The sequence below is a fragment of the Diprion similis genome, chromosome 3 (assembly GCF_021155765.1).
Source record: "Diprion similis isolate iyDipSimi1 chromosome 3, iyDipSimi1.1, whole genome shotgun sequence".
Taxonomy (NCBI): domain Eukaryota; kingdom Metazoa; phylum Arthropoda; class Insecta; order Hymenoptera; family Diprionidae; genus Diprion; species Diprion similis.
This window is the reverse complement of record NC_060107.1, coordinates 4,222,959-4,245,523: the sequence shown is the minus strand read 5'-3', so window position 1 is coordinate 4,245,523 and position 22,565 is coordinate 4,222,959. Positions and strand designations below refer to the sequence as shown.

At 35.2% G+C, this 22,565-nt stretch overlaps 1 protein-coding gene across 1 annotated transcript in view; it reads right to left on the bottom strand.

Moving 5' to 3' along the window:
• Positions 1-13,580: 13,580 nt before the first annotated feature.
• LOC124416815 (WD repeat-containing protein 47) overlaps positions 13,581-22,565 on the bottom strand; it is a 90,633-nt gene continuing 81,648 nt past the window's right edge. Inside the window, exons 7-11 of the mRNA XM_046898166.1 lie at positions 17,884-18,053; positions 15,809-16,116; positions 13,998-14,220; positions 13,668-13,836; positions 13,581-13,605 (exon numbers count right to left, since the gene is read on the bottom strand). Of these exons, the coding sequence (XP_046754122.1) occupies positions 13,691-13,836; positions 13,998-14,220; positions 15,809-16,116; positions 17,884-18,053 (847 nt within the window). The 3' untranslated portion in view covers positions 13,581-13,605; positions 13,668-13,690. The remainder of the gene's footprint in view (positions 13,606-13,667; positions 13,837-13,997; positions 14,221-15,808; positions 16,117-17,883; positions 18,054-22,565) is intronic.

Here is a 22,565-nt window from a genome sequence, read left to right as displayed (position 1 = left end):
CGTATAAATTCCTGCAGGTGAACACCGTCGTCGAAAAAATTACACACTCGCAAGGGCATGTTGTAGGTGCACGTTTATATAACCCGGAGCAAGTTTCGCATATCTGGGACCAACAAGTGTCCGGACATCCCCGGAATTATGATGCTTTGATTCTGTCCAAAAATTGAGGAAATCGATACTGTAATAGTCCTTTCGAAATTCCACTGCAAACAGTTACATGAACAGGTGAAGATTCTGTTTAAGCACTTTCTTCAGTGAAATAGCGGCAATTTTGACACTAAAATTTGATATTGCTGGTTCCCGAAGAGATAATTGATGAAAAAAAAATTTACTGGGTTTAAATCGGGGTTTTAAATGATTAGAAAACATGTTAGATAGTTTAAAAAGACAGTTGAAATGCGTTAGAAAGATTTATATCGTAGCATCTAACTACCGCCACACCGCAGTATACATCCGCCAATTATTATCCCGATGATGAAGATCTGAGACGCGTAATAGGTGGAAGAAGTTGCACCAAGTGTCAAGAATTAGTGATCCAAGAATGCTATTACCATCCACGCACGCATGCATGCAGACCCGCAAGTAGAGGATGGTGGAAAATTGATGTTTTCAAAGCAATAAAACGAATATCTACAAACACAGTATTAAAGAGAAGCTGGCGGAGCTGGTCGCTTACATCTGCAATCCCATTTGCACCGATACAGCTGTACTGTAGCTAGATTCTTACTGCTGCATGAGAACGAATTAAGCTAAGCAAACGTAATACCGTAGCGCAATTCAATAATAACGTAGGGATCGAGTCAGGCACGACTGTATACGTATGCAATATGTATACATACAGGTACCTGCGTGGTCGTGTAAGGTACCTAATTGCAAACGTTGCGCGGTTTTCAATAATTCCATGAACGATTCCTGCGCCTCGAGGCTCGACTCCGAGTTCTTCCGTAGGCACCCAACCACTCTCTGATCTCGGTCTCGCTCTCGCTTTCCGTCTCTTTCATCCAGCAGCCACGAGGCACCTGTTGCTTCTCAACGAGTCGAGTCACTGCCACCAGGGGTCACCACCTCGTTGCTTCTTGAAACGGATTGAATTTTCGATAAAAGAATTTCGATGATTTCGTCGAAGGATTCGAGTTTCCAAAATCTGTGTTTTTTGGAAGGACTTGGATCTGTTTTAAAATCTTGCATTTTTCGAGCTCACTTCTTTTTCCACTCGGTTAATTTCCCCGACGTGACGGACGAGAGGCAAGCGTTGACGGAAGGAAGGGTGCATGCGTAGGTATATATAGTAGTTAGGCGAGGGAGGCGACTCGGCTCAACTTAGGGCCCAAATTTAAGCGGGGCGAAGACAACGAGCGTTCGACTAACGAGCGCCCCGCTGTCACGGTTGAATAATAAATAGGAAAAATTTATAACCAAATAAAAAAATTTGTTGAGGGACTGATTTAATTAGCGTTGATTCGAGATACCGTTTTTCGGTGCATTATACCTGCGCTGATGCAGCGACTGCTGACGAGCACCAGGAGAGGATGCACCCCGAAACACCGGAGGTGAAGTTGCATTTTATTATACGAGAAAAGACTCGGCCCGTCTGTAGGAGTGCAGGTAGATTATACGCGCGTCTAGTGACTTACGACAAGCACCTGATATTTATTAGTTTATTAGCCGAAATAATTATCCGATTTTGGTAACCGTTCGACCCGACGAACGACGCTGGCGACGAACGAAATTTATTGGAAAATAATGGGCTACAGGTGAGGTCACTAATTAGACACCCCGTCGATATAGGCACCGAGACTAGACATGCATCATGGTCTTACTGCATGTGATGATGATCCACGCATGATCCTCCGATAGTTTGTCACGAGATTTCTCCATCCACGCGCATTTCTTATCCTTTACCTTCAGGGGCCTGAAGATCTGGTTCGGCCCGTTTATCAGCCATGTTTTTTTACAGAACATTCAACGAGGATACGCATCCGCCCACTTTGATCGCCTACGAAATTCACGTCCAGGAATTATTTACTTATAGCGAGAATGAAGCAGCATTCAATGTGTTACAGTGAATGATAGTAATTTACGCGATTCATTGATCTGACTGATTGATCTTTAAATTCTCGTGGAATCCGAACTTTGAAATTGAAACTATTCGAGGTAAATTCATACTGACGTTTATGGGACGAGCGTTGGCTACTTGCTCCAAGTCTTTACCACGATATTCCATATTAGCATAATATTTATTCATTCGACCATCGCCACAAGATTGCACGTATAAGCGTATCTCATCGTCCTTGCTGCACGCAGAGTGGTTCGAGATTCATCATTGAGAGCTAATTACAATTTACACTGAACGGCTTACGTGCGATAACGTGCAGTATATCAAATGTGTCGACGCGTATTAGACACATCCGAGCATACAAAAAAGGAAGAGAAAGAAATCTGTCTACCTAAGAGTCTCGCGTTTGGTATCATAAATGCGATATTAAATGCAGAGGAAATAGAGCAAGAAGTAGCCAGCAATATGCGTGCACATATCCAGCTAAGAAGCCTGATCATCGTGTCCAAGATCGCTTAACACTTAACACTGGCGTATATAAATGTGGTCTAGTCCTCGTCATTTTGTTGTGGTTAAATATCAGCAAGACAATATTACAGCAACGTTAATGATAATAACCATTATTTTTAATTAGCGGTATTAGCTTGTTGGCGAATTTTAGCTCTCGACGCAGCGCAACTCTTCGTACAAGAGCCAGCAGGGGTCCTTAGAGTCCTGCGGGACGTCTCGATCCTCTGGTGTATTCTGTATGGTAGAATCGTGAGAGCACAATCTCGAATCGTGGAGGTATATATATGCCAGACGACACTTGGGTGATGGTCTCCTGGTCCTCGTGGACGACACGACGACTGTGCCACAGGACGACCTTCCCAGGTTATGAATGGCGCGTTCACGCGAGGCTCCCCGCGGGGATCAGGAAAGAACAAATGAGGGAATCTTGGATCTAAAGAAGTCTCTCGGGTGGTGAGAGAGAGAAGGAAAAAGATAGTCGGTCCGAAGGATAAGGTCGAGTCGGTATATCTGATCCAAAGAAGCGGCTTCTGGACTCTAAACTTAAAACGAGGACGGCTACGTGATTCTCTGGCAAATTGCCCTCCCCTCTGTTGCAGTAAATACTCAAGCCATCCTTGAGCTCCTGTTTTCCTTTCCCTCTCTCAGAATCACAGATAATTCGGATGCATCTGATGGCTTGTGAAGAAAAATGATCCTTCATACGTACCTACGGGTAAATTTCGTTGGCTTATATGGTAGATCCTTTTTTCAGTAGTATAACGCGCTTCGAGGCAGCCCTCCAGTAACCCTTCGCAAGTCCATCAACTCAGCTAGATCAGAGACGTGCGCCGATGGCGTCGCAGGACTCTTGAGTGCCTTGAAGAGCTCTGGCATGTATGTACTACATGTAGGTAGGTAGGTATATAGAGTATGCGAGTGGTGACCATAAACTTACACACTCCAGCGTAACCATGTTCGCGGGTGTAACGGCCAGGGTGAAGGAACATTTGGTTATACGACTGTAGTCCTGAAAGAGAAGCCACGGAGCGCGCTCAAGAAGGTCCCGCAGCCTACAATTATGCAATTTGGATCTGACCGAGGTGTGTGATTAGCCGCAGCACTTTACTCCACCGTAGTACGATCCTCCACCTCCACCTCCACCTCCGCCTCTTCTTCCTCTTGTGCTTCCTCCGTCCTCCTCCATTGCCCTAATTTTTACCTTCCCCCTACATGTATCCATGCTGCAGTCCATTCCGTCTTCCTGCACGAGCGTCAGGTCTTGTGGTGTTCATGATCCTAGCAAAGATTCTAGAGGCCTTATTTAATGCTGCAAGACTTTCTGCTCAGGATAACACCAATCGTGTTCTTCGATGGCCTGTTCGGTTGATGTTGCTTGATGGCAAAAAGCGTTTCTCATCCTCAACGACGTACCTGACACGCTTGAAACGGTATCGTTCTTTGTCAGTAAAGGCTAGAAGAAATTTATTAAATTCTGGGTTAGACTGTGTGGTCCACTCTATAAGGATTCGTGTAGAATTTTTTTTTTTTTTTTTTGTTACTTGGAATGAATTCGTTAATATGCTATCACTAAAATAAGCTTCTCCACCTCAGGTGTATCTCAGATCTTGCATTACCATATGCGTGCTGTTCACGTTTATTCTATGAAACCTGTGCAAATCGTGACCATGTAGTATATTGATTGTACAGTACAGCACCGTCCTATCATCCGATGCACATACGTTTCAAATATAATGAATACATGCATCGTGAAGATGGGTACAAGGTGCTATAATATGCAGTTCCGTACACGCGAGTTTTCTCACAAAAGATGATACTTTCGTCACGTGGTTAAGGCGAGCAAATTCCAAATTATACGAAATTTTTGTGTGTTTAGTTCGATTAAACCAAACACTGGAAGAAATCGGTTGAATTGAATTAACGCAATGATCATTGGACTGGTTTAGAATGTTTTCATGAAGTTTGGCAAACTCTGACAATGGGCGCGGGTATGGTACCCGATGGTTACATGGCTTCGGTGTAAGATTCCTTGACCATTTCCCCTCAGCCATGCTCCCGTCGAAGAACGCGGGAAATGACCATCGTGATATATATTTCTCTAAAACACTCTTCTCCCAAGTTGAGCGAGGCCCCACATTAGGCAATTAAATCCTTTTAATCGTCGGGGTAATTGGTCCGAATTAGAGATGCCCGTCCGTCGAGAGGTCGGAGTCTTTGATTATCGTGTGGGCAGAGAAACGCGGTGCGGAGCTGCGCATATAACACATACTACAAGACATGAGCCGGGAGCGGAGGGAGGAGGACACAAATATATGGTGGATTGGAGAGAAGGAAAGAAGGAGAGCACCGTGACCATGGAGTGAAGTGGAGTGGAGTGGAGTCGGGAGGAACACTTACTGGAATATGTCAGTGATTATTGTCCGCGATAATCATCGAGTACCAAAGTCAGAGTTGTCTATGACGTGATTGCAGGCCCCTCGAGTTCCTTGGGCCATGCGAGGGCGGTTATTAGGACCGGTTGGAACAACGGGGTCCAACTTGGTATACGGACTCGGATATGGCGAGAAGCCTTTCATCCTTAACTATCTCTCCTCCACTGACAAACCGCCTTCTGAATCACTCACCGTGCCCCGTTACCTCTCTCTACTTTGCCAATACCGAATATCGGAGCCAAGCGTTTCCTGAGGAGGTTGCTTGCTTGGCCAGAAGTCGTAACTTTTTAGTAATCTTGTTACAAAGTCGTCGGTGCACGTTGAGTGTTCATCGAACTATTGAGATTCGAAGTTAGGAAGAAATGGAAAAAATTCTAGAATTATTTAAAAAAATTTGGGGTATTAATACTTTGTTTCAAATTGCTTTGAAAGTGTTGAAAAGTGTTGAAAGGATTCGATCGATTTTTTTCTTTCTTATACAATGGCTCGTTTAGTTTGGAAAACTATTTTGCACAAAGTAACTGAAACAGATTTTTCTTGTTCACGGTACAATCAATCGGTTTATCGATGCAATGTTGTGAAATAAAATACTGAAAGGTGCACCGACGATGAAAAAGATTTTTCAACAATATTTTTCTGAACAAAATTAGTCATCGCAGAGTGAAATATTGATATCAATAAACTTTTAATTATAATTTCTGTGGTTAATGTTTGCGTACTTTTGTGAATTAAAAAATTTGACAATACCATACCATCTCGTAATAATTATTACACCAATATCCATTAGCTCTCCTGCTTCAGAAACATTTCTATTTTCACATTTTTTCCACAAGCTTGGAAACAATATTTTGCAAATAATAAGTGCAGGATCATTTACAAAAGTTTGCTAACACTCAGGATTGAATATGGCGCTTTAAGTCTGAACCAAGAAATTTCAATGACAATAAGAAAGAAAAATTAGTTTAAAGAATTCCTCGTTTGCGTGAAAGAGAAAGTAAGAAAAGGGTTCGAAAGCAAAAAAAAAAAAAAAAAAAAAACTGATTGCGAGATCGCATCGTAGTGCGAAGCGGGGGCGAGTTTAAGGGTACATAAAAGAAATGGGGTAGCTGTGTAAAATAGTGATAGGAAAAAAAAAAAAAAAAAATACATATATAGTACGAAGAAATTTGTGACGAGCGCAAACCCCGGAGTGACAACATAATATCAGGCAATTACTGGTGAGCGATTAAAAGTGGATTTTAATTGGCTGAGAAAGATACGCGGGAGAGAGGATATGGCAAGAGAATAGGGGGTCCGATGGCGTATGAGAGCGAGATGAGCGGTTGCGCCGATGCGCATAGAGAGACGGTGTATTAGAAATAAATCTTTCTAACATGTAAGTAGTAACTAGTATCCAATTCACATTTATACGACTGTTGTGAGATATTAGCTATTACAAAGAGTTATGACCCTCAGCAGCACCCCGGCCTCTGCATCATCTCTCAGTCAGTCAGCTATATCCATTCTTATACACACATGCATAGTGCGCGTGAGTGTGTGTGTGTGTGTGTATATATATGGGTATGAAAGCCCGCAAGAAGGAATGACTATCATCCCGCCGATGTGAATTATGCCGCAAAACCTGCTCATTTTCGTTTCAAATTAGGTAGGCAGCAAGGCAGGTAGATATAACTTTGGTATACTATATAGGATAGGTGCACTCGGGAATGCACACAACACGTGTCGTTTATCTATCCAGATATGCGCCTGTCTATATCCGGCCGACCGACGAAATGCATCGGCCATCTCCACGGTGTATACGTGATACATCAGGTTAAATAGAAGCTGGGAAGAAAAAACAAAGAAAAATTATGATAAGGGATAGAGAAATTGGGAAGAGGATTACAGAAGGGGATCTCTTATATACTATACGGGAATAAATAAAGAACCGAAAACCAATCGATACCCACTGCAATTAAATAACGCGCTTTATCCGTTAATTACGATACATAATACATATATTATGTATATAAATATATTAAAATAGACACTTATTTATCAAATTCGGTGATTTGTTGACAATCTTTTACTTTTTTTTTTCTCATTTCATTTTTTACTCACTTTACTGCGACGTATTTAACGATTTATTTAAATTATACGTAATATATGGCGTGAAGAGCAGAAAAAAAAAGGAAACAAATATAATAATAATTGGGAATTGTTTTGCCAAAATTGTAATATGCATACGCAGATATTACGGTATAAGTATACGTCTTTATAAGCGTTTGTCTAGGCATTATAGATATACACACATATATATGTATATACACGGTGTATGATAGTTATTAAATGCGCATTAAACTGTGCAGGTTGGCATTAGGAGTGTTTCCGAGTCAAGAATCGAGTCCCCAGCGCCTCGCCAACACGACACGAAATGTATGTATAATGTTAAACGTATATATATATATATATACACCTATAGTATATAATGCCCAAAACTAAACGGCAAATTATACGCATGCTAATAGCGGAAAGATTTAAATTATTATTATCTCTGAAAGAGGAGCAGGTTTTTTCTTAGAAAAGGTTAAGCGCGATCATTTTAAGTTCAGTCGTTTCCTCATTTGAATGTGATTTGAACTCTTTGATGGGCAGTGGCGCTTGTTTCTTGCCCTCTTGAAAAACCCCGTTTCTGTATATCGCAGGAGAAAGAAAAAGGAAGACGAAAAAAAAAGGAATAAACAAATAAATAAAAAATTCCAACAACCAATTAATTATACAATTCGACTTGATTTGATTTTTGTTTTCTTTTTTCGTTACCGTTTATTTTACACGTTTTTTGGGAATTCTATTTTCCTCCGGCGGTGTACGGCGATCATCTGATAAGATAAAGCGATAAGATGAGATTTGAATAACATCGAGGCTCTGTATTCATCCTCTATACAAAACGAATGAGAAACTCTGCTCAAATGATAGAGTATTATTTAAAACAAAGCATGTGCCTAGAGATGCTGAGACGCATGATTGGCGAGCGGTGATTCTCGTAATCTGTTATTAATTTGAATACGCGTGCAGTGATGAATTATTTAGAGAAGCGATTACTTTAATGCTCCTTCGACCCTTCACGCGCGCTTAACTAAACGTCGCGTCGCTCTGAAATAGAAGAAATCGAGGAAAAACCAAAAACCGGCGAATAATTTTTTTCCAAAATCGGAAGTCTATCCAAAATTTATATGGTTAAACGTATTGTCTGGTGAAAATGATTTCTACGATTTTTAACAAATTTTTAGAGAAATTGGGACGTTTCGTACAATCCGAAAATTTGTAGATTTTCATGAAAATCTGTATTTTTTCAATAAGAAAACTACAAGCTGGTACTATGTTCAAAGTAAATTAACAATTCTTTACGATAAACTATGCATATATGTATACGATTTTGTACGAAAGAATACGAAATGTTACAATTTCTGTAAAAATTCTTAGTAGTAAAAATTTTCACCAGGTTATCACGATTCTGCGTTTTCTATTTAAATAAAGAATACGAATTAATAAAAAAAGAACGCCTAAGAATCTACAACAAATCGAGCAATTCCCGTTTTACCGAACTTTGTTTAAACTAAACCTATAAATAATTGTATAAAACGTGTTTACTCGTGATAAGAACAACTTTTCGTAATTAAATCGTCTAAACTGATACAGAAATAATAATTTTTACTTCGATCTTAATTGCTACATTTGTTAATGATTTCTTTTCTCATTGATACATAATTTGTTTGATTTTTAGAAAATTTGTGATCTCTACGCAGGAATTTATGGGTTATTTCTTTTTCCTTTTTTTGAACCAGCGACGCGGTCGTTTCAAGGAAAGAGATTTCTGGTCCGCTAGCGCCATGCCCGAGGACATTTTTGCCTGGAATTTGAACCCTGTCATAAGGCGGTCAGACCGAATAGCCATGGTCGTTCGTAACCCGGGGGGGAAGCGTATCACCAGACGGTGAAAATTCCTGCGGTAGAAGAGTCAGTTTGGGTTTTAAGGAGTCCTTATAGCGAGCAGCGGATTTCTCGAGCGAGTGGGTGGGTGGGTCGAAGAATAAAATCCGTGTCCTCGGGCTGAGGAGAAGACAAGAATCCTACCTATGCCCGGCTGCCTTTGTGTTTATGCCCTCTCGGCGTGTCGGCGAACTCCCCGATTCTAGGATCTTCGTAATTAAGGTTTACTTTTTCGTAATTTCGGTATTTTGACCCGCCGAAGCAAAGACTCGAGAACTTCGTTCGACGATCCGTTGGTTGCAAGACTTGGAAGGGTCGACATTTCGAAAGTGCGAAGATGAAGTAACGAAAAACGAATTTTTCAAAATCTTTCGTTATTTTATTTCTTCTTATTTTATTCATTTCAAGTTTTCACTCCGGTCTGAAAAATTTTTAGTACACGTCACCCTCGGCTATTTTCATTTTTTACGATAGTCAAAAAACATGGTTTTGTAACCGAGTAATCGAATATGGGTTACTTATTTTTCTTGATATTGCTCGTTCTTACAATACGTTCTTGTGATTATTGGGGTTAATATTTTGATATCAGAGTTAACAATAAATCGTTATCGAAGCCTTATTCGACTGTTAAAATATAGTAAAGTAAACTAACTAGTATCTCCAATTATATAATCACAGTGAATTACGTTGCTTGTGCAAAATTTTCTTTTATACCCAAAACATTTAAACATATTTGCTATAATTCCTTAGTAACTATAACAAGTAAAATTTTATCCAAATAGATGAAAAGTTTAAAATTAGAATCGAAAATAATGACTTCCGTCCCCGGAAAAACGCTATAACGTGAGTTTTTGTGAAGCGAAAGGAGGAGAAAAACGCACTTTTTTTCCAAACCGTCGTGACTGATAATCGAAAATAGCCGAAGGCACGAACTTCAATGAAATCAATCATCGTGCGGCACACCCGTCCCATGTTTCTTTTAAAATATTCCAAAATTCCCTCGTTTTCTGAACAAGCCCTTTTTATAAATCGATTACCAAGCATTATCCTCAGTTTACTAGACGATTTAGGTCGAAGCCGAAACTATCGGCCCGTTTCACCTTGCATCGAGGAGTCAATAACCTTCTATCGGCCTCGGTTCTTATTCACGTTTCCCAATTTTCTTTTCCTGTTCTTTTTTCTCCTTCGGAATTATTTCTCCTTCACTTCTCAACGTTTTTGGAAATTTACACCGGTAATTCGTCCTTAATTTCGTATTGATGAGGCCCTTCGGGTTTCTTCGTTTTTTCCCCTCGTATATTTCCACGTACACATTTATACGAACGAAGCGTGCTCCGCCGGAGGCTCGGCGTAGGTGGAAAATTACGTAATTACAGGGTGCGAGAAATTTTTATTTTTAATTTTTTTTTTTTAAATCTTTTTCTTTATTCCACGTTAAGGGAAAAAAATTCTTCTTCTAATTCCCGGTAATCGCGCACCGACCAAAAATTCCTAGATATATTGAAAATTTGAAAACACTTTCGAAAAACGCTTCTCCTCAAATACGATCTGTTACATACATTTATGTTAAACAAAAAAGGATGAAGTATATCGCTCTTTCAGAGACGTTCACCTACATTATTACCTACATTAAAATTCAATCAAACATCACGATTTACCGTATTATTAAATTCTTCAAATTAGTTTCAATAATGTATTTTTTTTTTTTGTTTTTATATTATACTTTTAAATGAAACATGACATGTTATAATAATAACAATTGTTATTATCATAATGATAATAGTAGTAGTAGTAAGAATAATAATAATAATAATAATAATATTAATATTATAATATGTATAACGTATATGTATATATCTACAAGAAGTAGTAGGTACAAAGGTATAAGTTATTATTAATAATTATGGTATTATACCGTGATAAACTTGTATTTTCCGTACAACAGATTAATTCCCTTGTCGATTATCAATCCAGTATGCAATGCGCGTGCTTATACGTACATTTTTTGTACACACGATTTTGAGATTATACAAAATGTTGGGTTATAGTTCTGCTTTTTCATGTATCCGTTTTGTATTCATCGGCTAATTCGACGTAATTCGTCTCACAGTCTGGTGGGTGAATATTAAAAAATAAAAAATAAATAAACGTGTATCGCCAAAAGCAGCCACGGGAAAAGGCACGACAAATTGCTAAACAGAAGCAAACCTCTCACTATACATTTATACATGATCTGTAGGCGGATAGTGTTGATACATCGTACCTGCTTACTGCTTGTGTTTTATTTATTTACTTATTGATTCATTTTTTTTTTTTTACGTATTTGTTTTTGTAATTTTGCGTTTATTTTCACGTCACGTCATTATAACAGAAACGCGCGTTCATCTATCCTTTGAAGTATACTTCAGAATTGTTTACACCCGTTTTGTTTTCAAGTGCGTTTGGGTGTTTTGAAATTAGATGAAATTTTGATACAGTTAGAACGTAAATTCTATACGTCATTAATCTCAATAAATTTTTTTTTTTTTTTTTTTTTAATTAATTAATTACGATTATTTCAGCTATCAGTTTCATTATCAGTTACGGGTTTGTAGATAAACGTCAAATTTATATAAAAGACTGTAATATTGTGTATAATATATGATCAGTTTGTTTTTTTTTTTCGTTTTTTTTTTTTTTTTTTTTTTTTTTATAAATTAATCTACAGCTGTTATATCTATCTTAAGTGTTTTACATTATATTTCTGTACTCTCGTTCTATCCTTTCTTTTAACTATCTCTCTCTACCTCTCTCTTTCTCTCTCGTAAGAAGTAATATCTAAGAGAGAAGTAAACGTACAGAATAAAATCTTCACCTTTACTCGCGTGGAGAGAAAATGAAAAATTTAAAAGTGCGATTGGCATCGTGTGGTATAAAACAATTTACATTATAGGTATACAATATTAAATACTTCGGTTACTCTCACGGCTACGACTACGTAATAAATACGAATATTCCTTTAGTATGGATCAGTACTTTTTTTTTGTTATTTTTATAACTTTTTTTCATCTTTTCTTTCTTTAATTTCTCGGCTTTTCTTACGTTCACCTTATCTTATCGAAATGATATAGAAATACTTGTAATATTAATAGAGATACATATATTTGGTGTAATTCGTAAATTGTAAGTGCAAGAAAAAAAAAAAAAACAACGAAATGCTACAGTGCGATATCACGGAATAAAAGAATGCAACAAGTTATCGAGTAAAATTGAATAAAATATTAATTTGTATATAAAATCGTTTACCTCGTCTGTTTCATAAAATTCTGAAACGTCAATACCTGAAGGGTAAAGATATCGAATAGTCGTATAATAGAACTACTAAAGTTACTAGAAAAAAAAGGAGAATACAAAAGAGTTAAGTTTTGATGCTCCACCATAAATGAAAGATCGCGAAGCAAAACAGCCGGACAGGACAATTTTGCATGTCCGCGATAAAATATTCAAGTAGAAATTATTCTTACTTTACAGTTATTTTGTATAATTATCAGAATCATTTGAGTCTTATAATCTGTACATGAGTGTCGATAATAGAATTAGCAGTAATAATAGTTATAATCGTAGCTTAGTTACATTCAGACCATTAATATTAAGTTTTACCACATTCAAATATTTACATTGCGTTTTGTTTAACGATTCGACGATGAATGAAAGAAGTGGAAAAAAGAAGAAAAAATACTAATCATCTGATTACCACGGCGCATATTAGAGATAAAACGCAAATTAATTGCAATCATATGTATAATTACGAATCATTTATAACGTAATTTGTGACTGTTGTTGATAAAACTTTCGCAAAAGTCAAATTATCGTGTTGAAATATTATGATATCATATTTATATGCACGTTTACCCGTTGTTCGAATATTATACGTATAATTAAGCGAATAACTTTTTACCCGCAGTCTTGTTACAGTATTTAACTGCCATACACCGTATGTTAAAGATCCAGATCAATTACCACCAACAAATTTATCTCATAATTTGTCGACATCAAATATTATCTAAAAATAATATAAATCGTACAAATTCGTTTCCGTATCTCTTGCGTACATTATTTTTACAAACGATTATATCCCGTAAAATTGAGGCAAGAAATAAACAAATAACAAGATAATACATTATTACAAATCAATAATTAATGATTAGTCATGGTAAACGCTTTTTCAACTGTCAAATAATATCGTAGCATATTATTCTTAAATTCTGAATGATCCATATCGATCGATCGTCGTGCGGATAAAAATGTTTTTCCGACAGTCGGTAAAAAATTCAAGATTACGGAAAGTAGCTATACACGATACGTAAGTCTTACATTCTAGCATATAGAAGGCAACAGATTTCTGTTTTACCGCAATGGTAGTCTTTCAATGTTCGAGAATATAACAAACAAAAAAAAAAAAAAAAAAAAAAAACATAAATGAACGAAAGAAAAATACTAAAATAAATAAATAATTATATACGCGTACAGTCACGGTTTAAAAATTGACAAACAATATAGCAATTCGTAAATCACGACTGAAGATGATCTCTCATCATCGTCCAAGTTAAAAATAAGAAGAATAATAATAATACTAATAATAACAACAATAACAACAAACACACGCAAGAAACGGAAAACGAACAGAAAATAATAATCGTTGCCGTAATAATAATAATAACAACAACAACGAGTATAATTTTATTTAAACTGGAGGCAGAGCCCATAGGGTTGCTGTTCTATCGGCGGATGTGCTGAGGAATGAAAATTCAGTCGGATGCCAACGACCGGATATGACTTTGTCCTGATGTTGGGCGACAACGACACTGGGCAACGGCATCGTCAGATCGCCTGTAAGAATAGATGAAAAAACGTGAGTTAAAAAAAGGGGTGAAAATGAGTCGAATGAATTTTGAAAAGCTTTCGAATCGTGCAGGAAGGTTTCTTGCTTTTTCTTCCCTTTTTTTTTTTTTTTTTTTCTTTTAAATTCGCATAATTTTATACCCTCTCACCTTGCAGGTCAGTCAGAACAAGTTTATTATCGTATCCAGCGGTGAGGAGATAATAAGCGGAGGGTGAAAACCTGATGCTTCGAATATCTGATGCGTGGGGCTTGAAGCACTGAACTGTCCGACCACCGCGAATATCGAAGAGAACGCAGCTGCTGTCCTCGTGTCCAGAGACGAGAAGCCTTCCTGAGGGATCGACGCACAATGCTGCAACTGGACTTCCGACCTGCAACGGTATCAGATGCTAATCAGGCAAGTAGAGAGTCGAGTTCCCCGTGAAATTCTCGCATGACCGATAAAAATCTGATCGTCGTAAGGGTGCGATTGGCGTATATATATATGTATACATATACATTAGGGTGACGCAAAAAAACCGAAAAATTTTTTTTTTCTTCGAGTCTCGAGTGACAAAATGTTAGTTTTTGATGTTTTAAGAGCCCGCTTCAAAGGACAGTTTATAAAAAAAATTTTAAGAGGTCGTTCCACATTTTTTAAAACGTCAGAAATCGTCAAAAATCGATTTTTTTGTTTTTTAATTTTTTTTCTCGTTACGGTATAATTTTATAGACCAAAAAAAAAATAAGTTTCGAAAGTTTCAATTCAAAATTTGAATTTTGAAAGGTCGCTCATAATTTTTTTTCAATTTTTTAGTGCATTTTTTTAGACTTTTTTCGAGCGACCTTTTAATATTCATATTAAAATTTCATAAATTTTTTTTCTTCTCTCTAGTAAGAAAGAATCGATAACAATACACCACGAAGTGAATTAAAAATCAAACAAAATACTGAAAATATAATTTTTTTAATTTAATTTTTTGACGATTTGTGACATTGTAAAAAATTTGGAGCGACCTCTCAAAATTTTTTTTTTGAGTTGTCCTTTGGAGTGGGCTCTTAAAACATCAAAAACTAACATTTTGTCACACGAGACTCGGAAAAAAAAAAAAAAAATACTCGGTTTTTTTGCACCACCCTAATATACATGTATATAATACATATATATAAATAATGCGATGAAGATGAGAGAAATGAGAAATGAGAAGTCGCTACTGGCAGTAATTTACATATATATATATATAGGGGTGCTGGATAAAAATTTGATCAGATATTTTATCGGACGGGAAACAAAAAAAAAAATTGGGTCAAAACAGAAAAAAATCGGGTATAATTGAAATTAAATCTCACTGCGTTTTAATTTGTAAATTAAAAATCTATAACAATCAAGGCAAGAAATCAGGTTTAAGATAAATTAAATACAGATTTACAGTTAGAGAGGAAATTTGTGAGAGAAAACATGATGCTGAAGGATCGAATGAAGTATCCTTTCAAGACGTTGGATGTACATTTCTTTTTTTGTTTTTCTTCCTTTTCAAAACGGTTCTCGCAAAAAATAATTAAATGGGTTGTTTTCGAACTTTCGTTAATCGCTTCTTAATCATCTGTATAATTTATAATCACACACTTGAAACCACTGTTCGAATTATGGTTCTCGAATCTCTTCCAAGGCGAGTAAAAAAAATTGAAAATAAAAAACCAAAATTATTAAATTGCGTCGCGCATAAACTTCGTTTATCTAAGAATATATAGAATAGAAGAAAAGTGTGCAACAAGTATAAGTGAATACTATAACTAAATAGTCATCCATCAGCGCTGCGTATACATAAAAAAAAAAAAAAAAAAAAGACAACATATATTTTTATATTTAATAAAAAGATGATCGGCACAGCGATAGTAGCAGAAATATATAGTCCGGAAGTCTTGATATATATATATATATATATATATATGTATATATATATAAAATAAATCACTCACTCTGCTACCAGGTACCGTTGCCGGTGTGACCATATTAACGCATCCTCTTGTCCTCAGGTCCCAGAATCTTACGGTTTTGTCCTGTGATCCACTAACGAACATCGCTCCACCCCAATTGTACAAAGTTAATACGTGTCCGCTGTGTCCACTCAATGCTTGGAAGGGAGTTCCGGTCGCGCAATCCGTTACGTATATTTTACAATCGCCGGCTCCTCCGCTTATCAGTAAACTCGATTTGTTCGACGTGTCCTCGAGGAAGCATATATCCCTCACCGTGCCGTCGTGCATCGTAAGCTCGATTTCCTGGCCTGAAAAAAAAAAAGTCAAATTTTTCAATCTTTGACGCCGTTGATGTCGATGCATTGATAAGAATTCAAAAATATCAAATCATTGTGTAAGTTGTTCAGTTAAAAATTTGCTGGAACTGTTCTTTCCTAGGGAGTTGTTTTTTTTTTTTTTTTTTTTTTTTTTTGTTTTTTCTTTCTTTTCTTTTTTTTTTTCTTTAAGGAAAATTCTTGGATTTATAAGTCAGTAATTAACAAAAATATATCTGATATTTTGTGTCAACGTTTCGACACTTCGTTTATAGTCATATTCGGGACAATTTGTTCATCAAATTTATAAACGTAATAACTTTTGTCGATTATCAAACACAGTCTTATAAAAATGAAAAAAGAAAAAAAGTACAAGAAACTAACTTTGACAACATATAATTAATCACGCACTAGCGATAAAATAAATAAATTACTTACCTACATATCCAAGAATTTTTCTACAATTAATCTACGAGGTCGAGATTATTTCTACGTTTTTTTTTTTTTTTTCTTTTCTTTGGTTTTGATCGTTTTTTCATTTTCAATTCTATCGTCAACTTACGATGTAACCGTTAAACGAAACGGAATTTTTCAACATGCGCGGAGTATTTCCTTAAATTATGGACAATTCTCGTTCAATTATTATATTAATATCGAAAAACACGACGACTTTGCTGTATACAGAAGAAAATCATTACCCTGCAGAACAGGTGTGTTGATTTCACCAAAATTGTAAAATTAAACTGACGCTGCGGTTAGAGTAAAAAAAAAAAAAAAAAAAACAAGAAAAAAATAATAATATACATTTAAACGGTTAGACCGTGTCTCAAAGTCCTCGCAAAGTGAGAAATAAAACAGTGAAATTTTACTTTCGTTAGAGAATTACTCGAGGTCCGGAGAAGCGAATAAAGAATTAAAAAGTAAGCATAGCCTGTACATAGTATAAAAGTAAAACCGTTAACGCGACCGAAGGGAAAGAAAGTGAGAAATTAAAGCAAGTCATTTGACAAAACTCTTCGTAGTGATTCGGTGCAGTAATAAATTCGTGCTGTCAAAAGTTCGAAGCGTGTCGTAACTTTCTTTTATAGAAGCAAAAGGTCATCTGTCATTGTCAGATTCGTTACAATTAATACACAATCGAGTTATTGTAAGTTACATGAATTCTTTATTTTCATTTCTTTCGAATTCACGTACCTCTCGCTTTTAAATAAAGAAACATTTGCCGTTTGTTAATACTTTGTATAACAATCTCGGATAAAAATCTCCAATGATCGTCGTTTCTATTCATGCGAATAAAAAAAAGGAACCAATATAATTTGAATACACTACGTGCACAGGGTGGCCACAAATTTTTGAAAAAAAAAAAAAAAAATTCCATCACATTTCCAGTTTTCTCTGACATTTTCCCAGTTTTAGTAAGTTACAAAAACCTAAATCGTTCATCTTACTAACTCTATATTCGGTTAAAATTCAATTCGAATTGAGGAACAATATAACGTAAAAAAAGTAAACTTATTAGATAAAAAAAAAAAAAATGATTTTTAATTCCCACGATAGAAAAGTGAAATTTTCAGTTTTTTCCATAACCAAATTTAAAAAAAACACCTGATAATTCCAGGTTTTTCATGACCCCTTTTAAATTTCCCGACGTTTCCAGGTATTCCAGATTTTCTAGGTGTGTAGCCACCCTAAATACAGTATAAAATATATATTATAGATAAAAAATAATGGAGTGAAATATAGTGATAATGGAATAAATACCTTCCAGATTTGAGTTTTCGGCGTTGAAACGCATCAGCTTGACGGTTTTGTCGTTACTTCCGGTAGCCATAAGCTGGCCGTCCGGTGTCCATGCCAAACAGTAAATCGATCCCTTGTGGTGTTTTGTTCGTTTGAACAAAACGGTCGGTTGATAGGTCTGGTGGTCCTCCCTGTGGCCAAGAATAAAAAAAATAAAAATTAAAGTCATTTAAAGGATTATTCTGGTTTCGAATCTCGAAAAAAGGATATTTTTATGAAAATACTATTATAGATATTGAAATAAGGTTTGTTCAGCTCAACAAATAGACTTTTGAAAACACACAAAAAACACTTGTATCTATTTTTTTCACATTCTACGGAAATGAATATTTATTGAAAAATAACAAAATGGTGGACATTTAGAGAAAAAATCATAAAAATGATGTTTTTTTCACTGTTTTTAGGCCCAAAAAAATAGTAAAAATCAAATTTTTTATTTGCTTGTAGAATGCGCTAGATCCACTGTGATACTGAACCTAAATATTGTTGATTTGTTTGTCTTAGACGAGCAGTTATCAAGTTACCAAGATCGCCAGCGACATTCCAACTTTTTGAGGATTTTCAAGACTTGTTTTTCAAGAGTGAATTTGCTGATCCGAACAAACCTTATATTAATATTTAAAAAAGTATTTTCTCTATAAAATTCACAAAAATAGTCATTTTTAAAGCGTCTAAACCAGAATAATAATCTCTTAAAACAAATCGTTGCAGCTGTATAAACGATCGAGATTATATGCGAGGTAAGGAATAATTACTAAGAAGTTCGAATAGAGAAGCGAAGCACTTTCTTCGATTGGCTTGTGGGATATTCCCAGGATTCCTTGTGTCGAGAGTCACGCGCGTAATTAAAGTCCAGGTTACTAATTAAACGGATTAAATTACGGTGTATTACACTAATTGTATGCACCGAGGAAAATTGCATAGAGAAAAGAACAGGAACAAAAGCCAACTGTGTGGGAGAGAGAAAATTATAGGTGGAAAAATGTTTCTTGACAAATAAAAGTAAAAGAAGAAATTATTATAAGTAGAAAAAAAAAAAAAAAAAAAAAAAAAAAAAAAAAAACACCGTTTGCGATCCAAGTGCTAGGTATATGCTTGCACACAAGAGTGCGACTTTCTCTTTTTATAAACCATTATGTACCCGCGCACGCAATTAATTAGATGTATAACAAGGTATTAACCAATTATAGTACAAGATTTCCAATTTCACCTGCACTTTTTCCCTATTTGAAACCGCAGTTATTGTCTTTCACATTTGCAGTAAATTTTCACTCGCGTTTAAGGATTATTTGCATTTCACTTTGCGAAAACGAAAGCATAAATTATTGACAAAAAATTTAATGGCAATGTAAAAGAAAAAAAAAAAAAAAAAAACACAATAATAATAATCATGCTCATTGATTTTTATTCGTTTTTACCTGGCCTATATATCGTTGCCGTGACTAATGACATACGTTGGTAGAAATCATTATGAAATAGTAATAAACGTTGCCAAGATAAATATGGGTACGTATAATGTGACAATTTACAGTCCTGCGGATCGAAATCCGATTCGGTGATCGAGTATCGCAAGCATCCTCGGATCCACCGGGCATGAATATCATTACGAACAGTGAAATAGGCGCAACGCGACAAGTTATAATATTTCGTCATAAATAATCGTTTATAATGAAAACCGCAGAATTTTTTTTTTTATTTTCTTTATTTGTTTGTATAAAATTCGACTAAACTACGGCCTTGAGATTAGCATCATAATTTACACACATACGCATCGTTTTCGGCATCATTTCGCGGGAAGGATATAAATTCCTTGTGTTGTAATTCTCGTTTTCTCTTGTTTAGATGGAAAACGAAAAAAAAAAAAAAAAAAATTAAATAAATAAAAATAAGGATCATAAAAATATGGATCGTAATAATCTTTATAATAATCCATCTCTTTAAGGACCGAATCTCGACAAACGAGAGAAACGCAACGATAATATAAAAAGAAAACGTCGTTTTTAAAACTGTCTACCGAGGGAATAATTGTATGTGGCGCAAAGAGACTGACTATTTTTTTTGTGAGTCTCGTGTGACAAAATGTTAGTTTTTGATGTTTTAAGAGCCCTCTCCAAAGGACAGTTGAAAAAAAAATTTTTAATAGGTCGCTTCACATTTTTTAAAACGTCAGAAATCGTCAAAAATCGATTCTTTTTTAAATTTTTTTCTCGTTACGATATAATTTTATAGAAAAAAAAACCAAATAAGTTTCCGAAAGTTTCAGTTCAAAATTTGAATTTTGAAAGGTCACTCATAATTTTTTTCCAATTTTTTGGTGCATTTCTTTAGATCTTTTCGAGCGAACTTTTAATATTCATATTAAAATTTCATAAATTATTTTTCTTCAATTTAGTAAGAAAGAATCGATAACAATACACCACGACATGAATTAAAAATCGAACAAAATACTCAAAATATAATTTTTTTAATTTAATTTTTTGACGATTTTTGACATTTTAAAAAATTTGGAGCGACCTCTTAAAATTTTTTTTTTTGAGCTGTCCTTTGGAGTGGGCTCTTAAAACATCAAAAACTAACATTTTGTTACACGAGACTCAAAAAAAAAAAAAAAAAAAAGCCGGTTTTTTTGCGCCACCCCAATATATATATATATACGTATATGTATGTTAAAAATTGTCTTCAGGGATTTCCTCCGTTTAGTAAATCCTGATTTAACGCTCTTAATCTTTCACACAGCTTGACTTATGTATACGAAATATTCTTTCCATTTCAGAACCTACATCGAGTTTCGTAACGACGAGTTGCACCTATACATGTATACCTACATTGAAACACAAGACTTATGTATGTCATTGATTTTTTATGATGTTTTTTTTTTTTTTTTTTTTTTTTTTACTTAACCTCTCATTACGCGTAAAATTGGTTCTGAATATATAATAAGTACAGCGAGAAAATATCCGTTATTTATGGGCGTGTTTTCGTTGCAATGTATATTAGCGCATAATTTAGCGTTTCAAATTATTCGAGTTCGTTAAGAAGATTGAAAAAAAAAAAAATAACAATAATAAAAATAACGAAAGAAAACATCGAATTAAGATTCTGAAAATCCTTTCGTAATTCAACGAATCGTATCAGCGTGTTAATAACCGGAACCAAACTGAACCCGGAACCGTGAAAGAATTAGCGGCGTCATGGGGGGTATAAAAATTATGGCTTATGCATTTCTATAGAGAGTATAATTAAGAAGAGGAAAATAAGAAGCCGTTACGAAATACATAATCAAGTAATGGATACTTTATGATGGTGATAATAATCATTTTTACAGGGCCAAGCTTCCAGCACCAATCAGAAAGTATAAATCTATAAAGTACCGGGCAGTTACACGTATTAAATATATCTATCTACATGGATAAATAAAATTATCTAGATATTATATATAAACGAGGTGAAATATAAAGAAGGAAAAAATTATCACCGTCAGCATAAAACCGAATTCAATGAATTGAAATTGATTGGAATTAAATGACAATTGTATGCAAAACAGATTGACAATTACCAATTCAACGTGTACATTGCTTGTATATAAATATAATCTACGATAAATTAAACGCTCTCGATAAATCGAATCAAGTTTCAAATTAAATCGACCGGAACGTGACAAACTGAGAGATTAAAAATTAGGGTAAGAAAGTAATCGATATCGGTTAAACCTTTATTTGTATAAAATAATCGTCTAGTTATACCCGTGGTGAGTAAAACGGTTACCAACTAGATATGTATATATATTTTTTTAAACAAATCGTAAATGTAATAATTCATATTCTCTGCTGAAACAAAATCAAAAAAGAAAAACAAAAATGATAAGTAAAAATCACTCCGCAGAGATATAATTGTCAAATATATATGTCTATTGTAATATATATCATATAACACAATGTGTTTAAACTGAAAAATATATATTATTCTTCAACAATTACTCGAGTGAAATAAAATTGAATTTCTCGGCAATTGCGTTATATGCTCCGTTTGGCATCAAGGCTCGCTGAGACTCGTTAAAGGATAGAGCTCGAGTTGATTTTCAACGTTGTTGTTGTCTTTGTTGTTTTTTCTCCCCCTCCTTTTTCTTTTTTTTTTGTTTTTTTATCATTTTTTACATTATCTCACCTATAAAAGTATACGCGAAGAGCCGCTAGACTGCGCTTAACGAGGAGAACAATTGCATTCCAGTAGGTATCAAACCACAATATATGTATATGTATGTATATATATTCGCTGTAATTTAATCCACGTCCTTTATTACGATATAAAAATATCTTTCATCCTCGTTTTTTACAAAACGTTTGCGAAAAATTAAGACAGAAGTCTGAAAAACGACTTAATTGAGAAAATCAACCAGCAGACGTGTCTTGACACCGAAGAATTACGATCATTTCCTGAGAGAAATTGCACCTAGCGGACGGTATAAAAATGATAGATCATTTTACACGATCATATATGTATATTATTACCTACAGATGATCCAGATAGATCAAGGATATATCATATAGACAACAAGATACGTCTGATAAATCACCTCACGGTAATAAAATGCAATACGAAAAGAAAATCTGGGTCTGACGATTTGTCTTATAAAATAATCCACA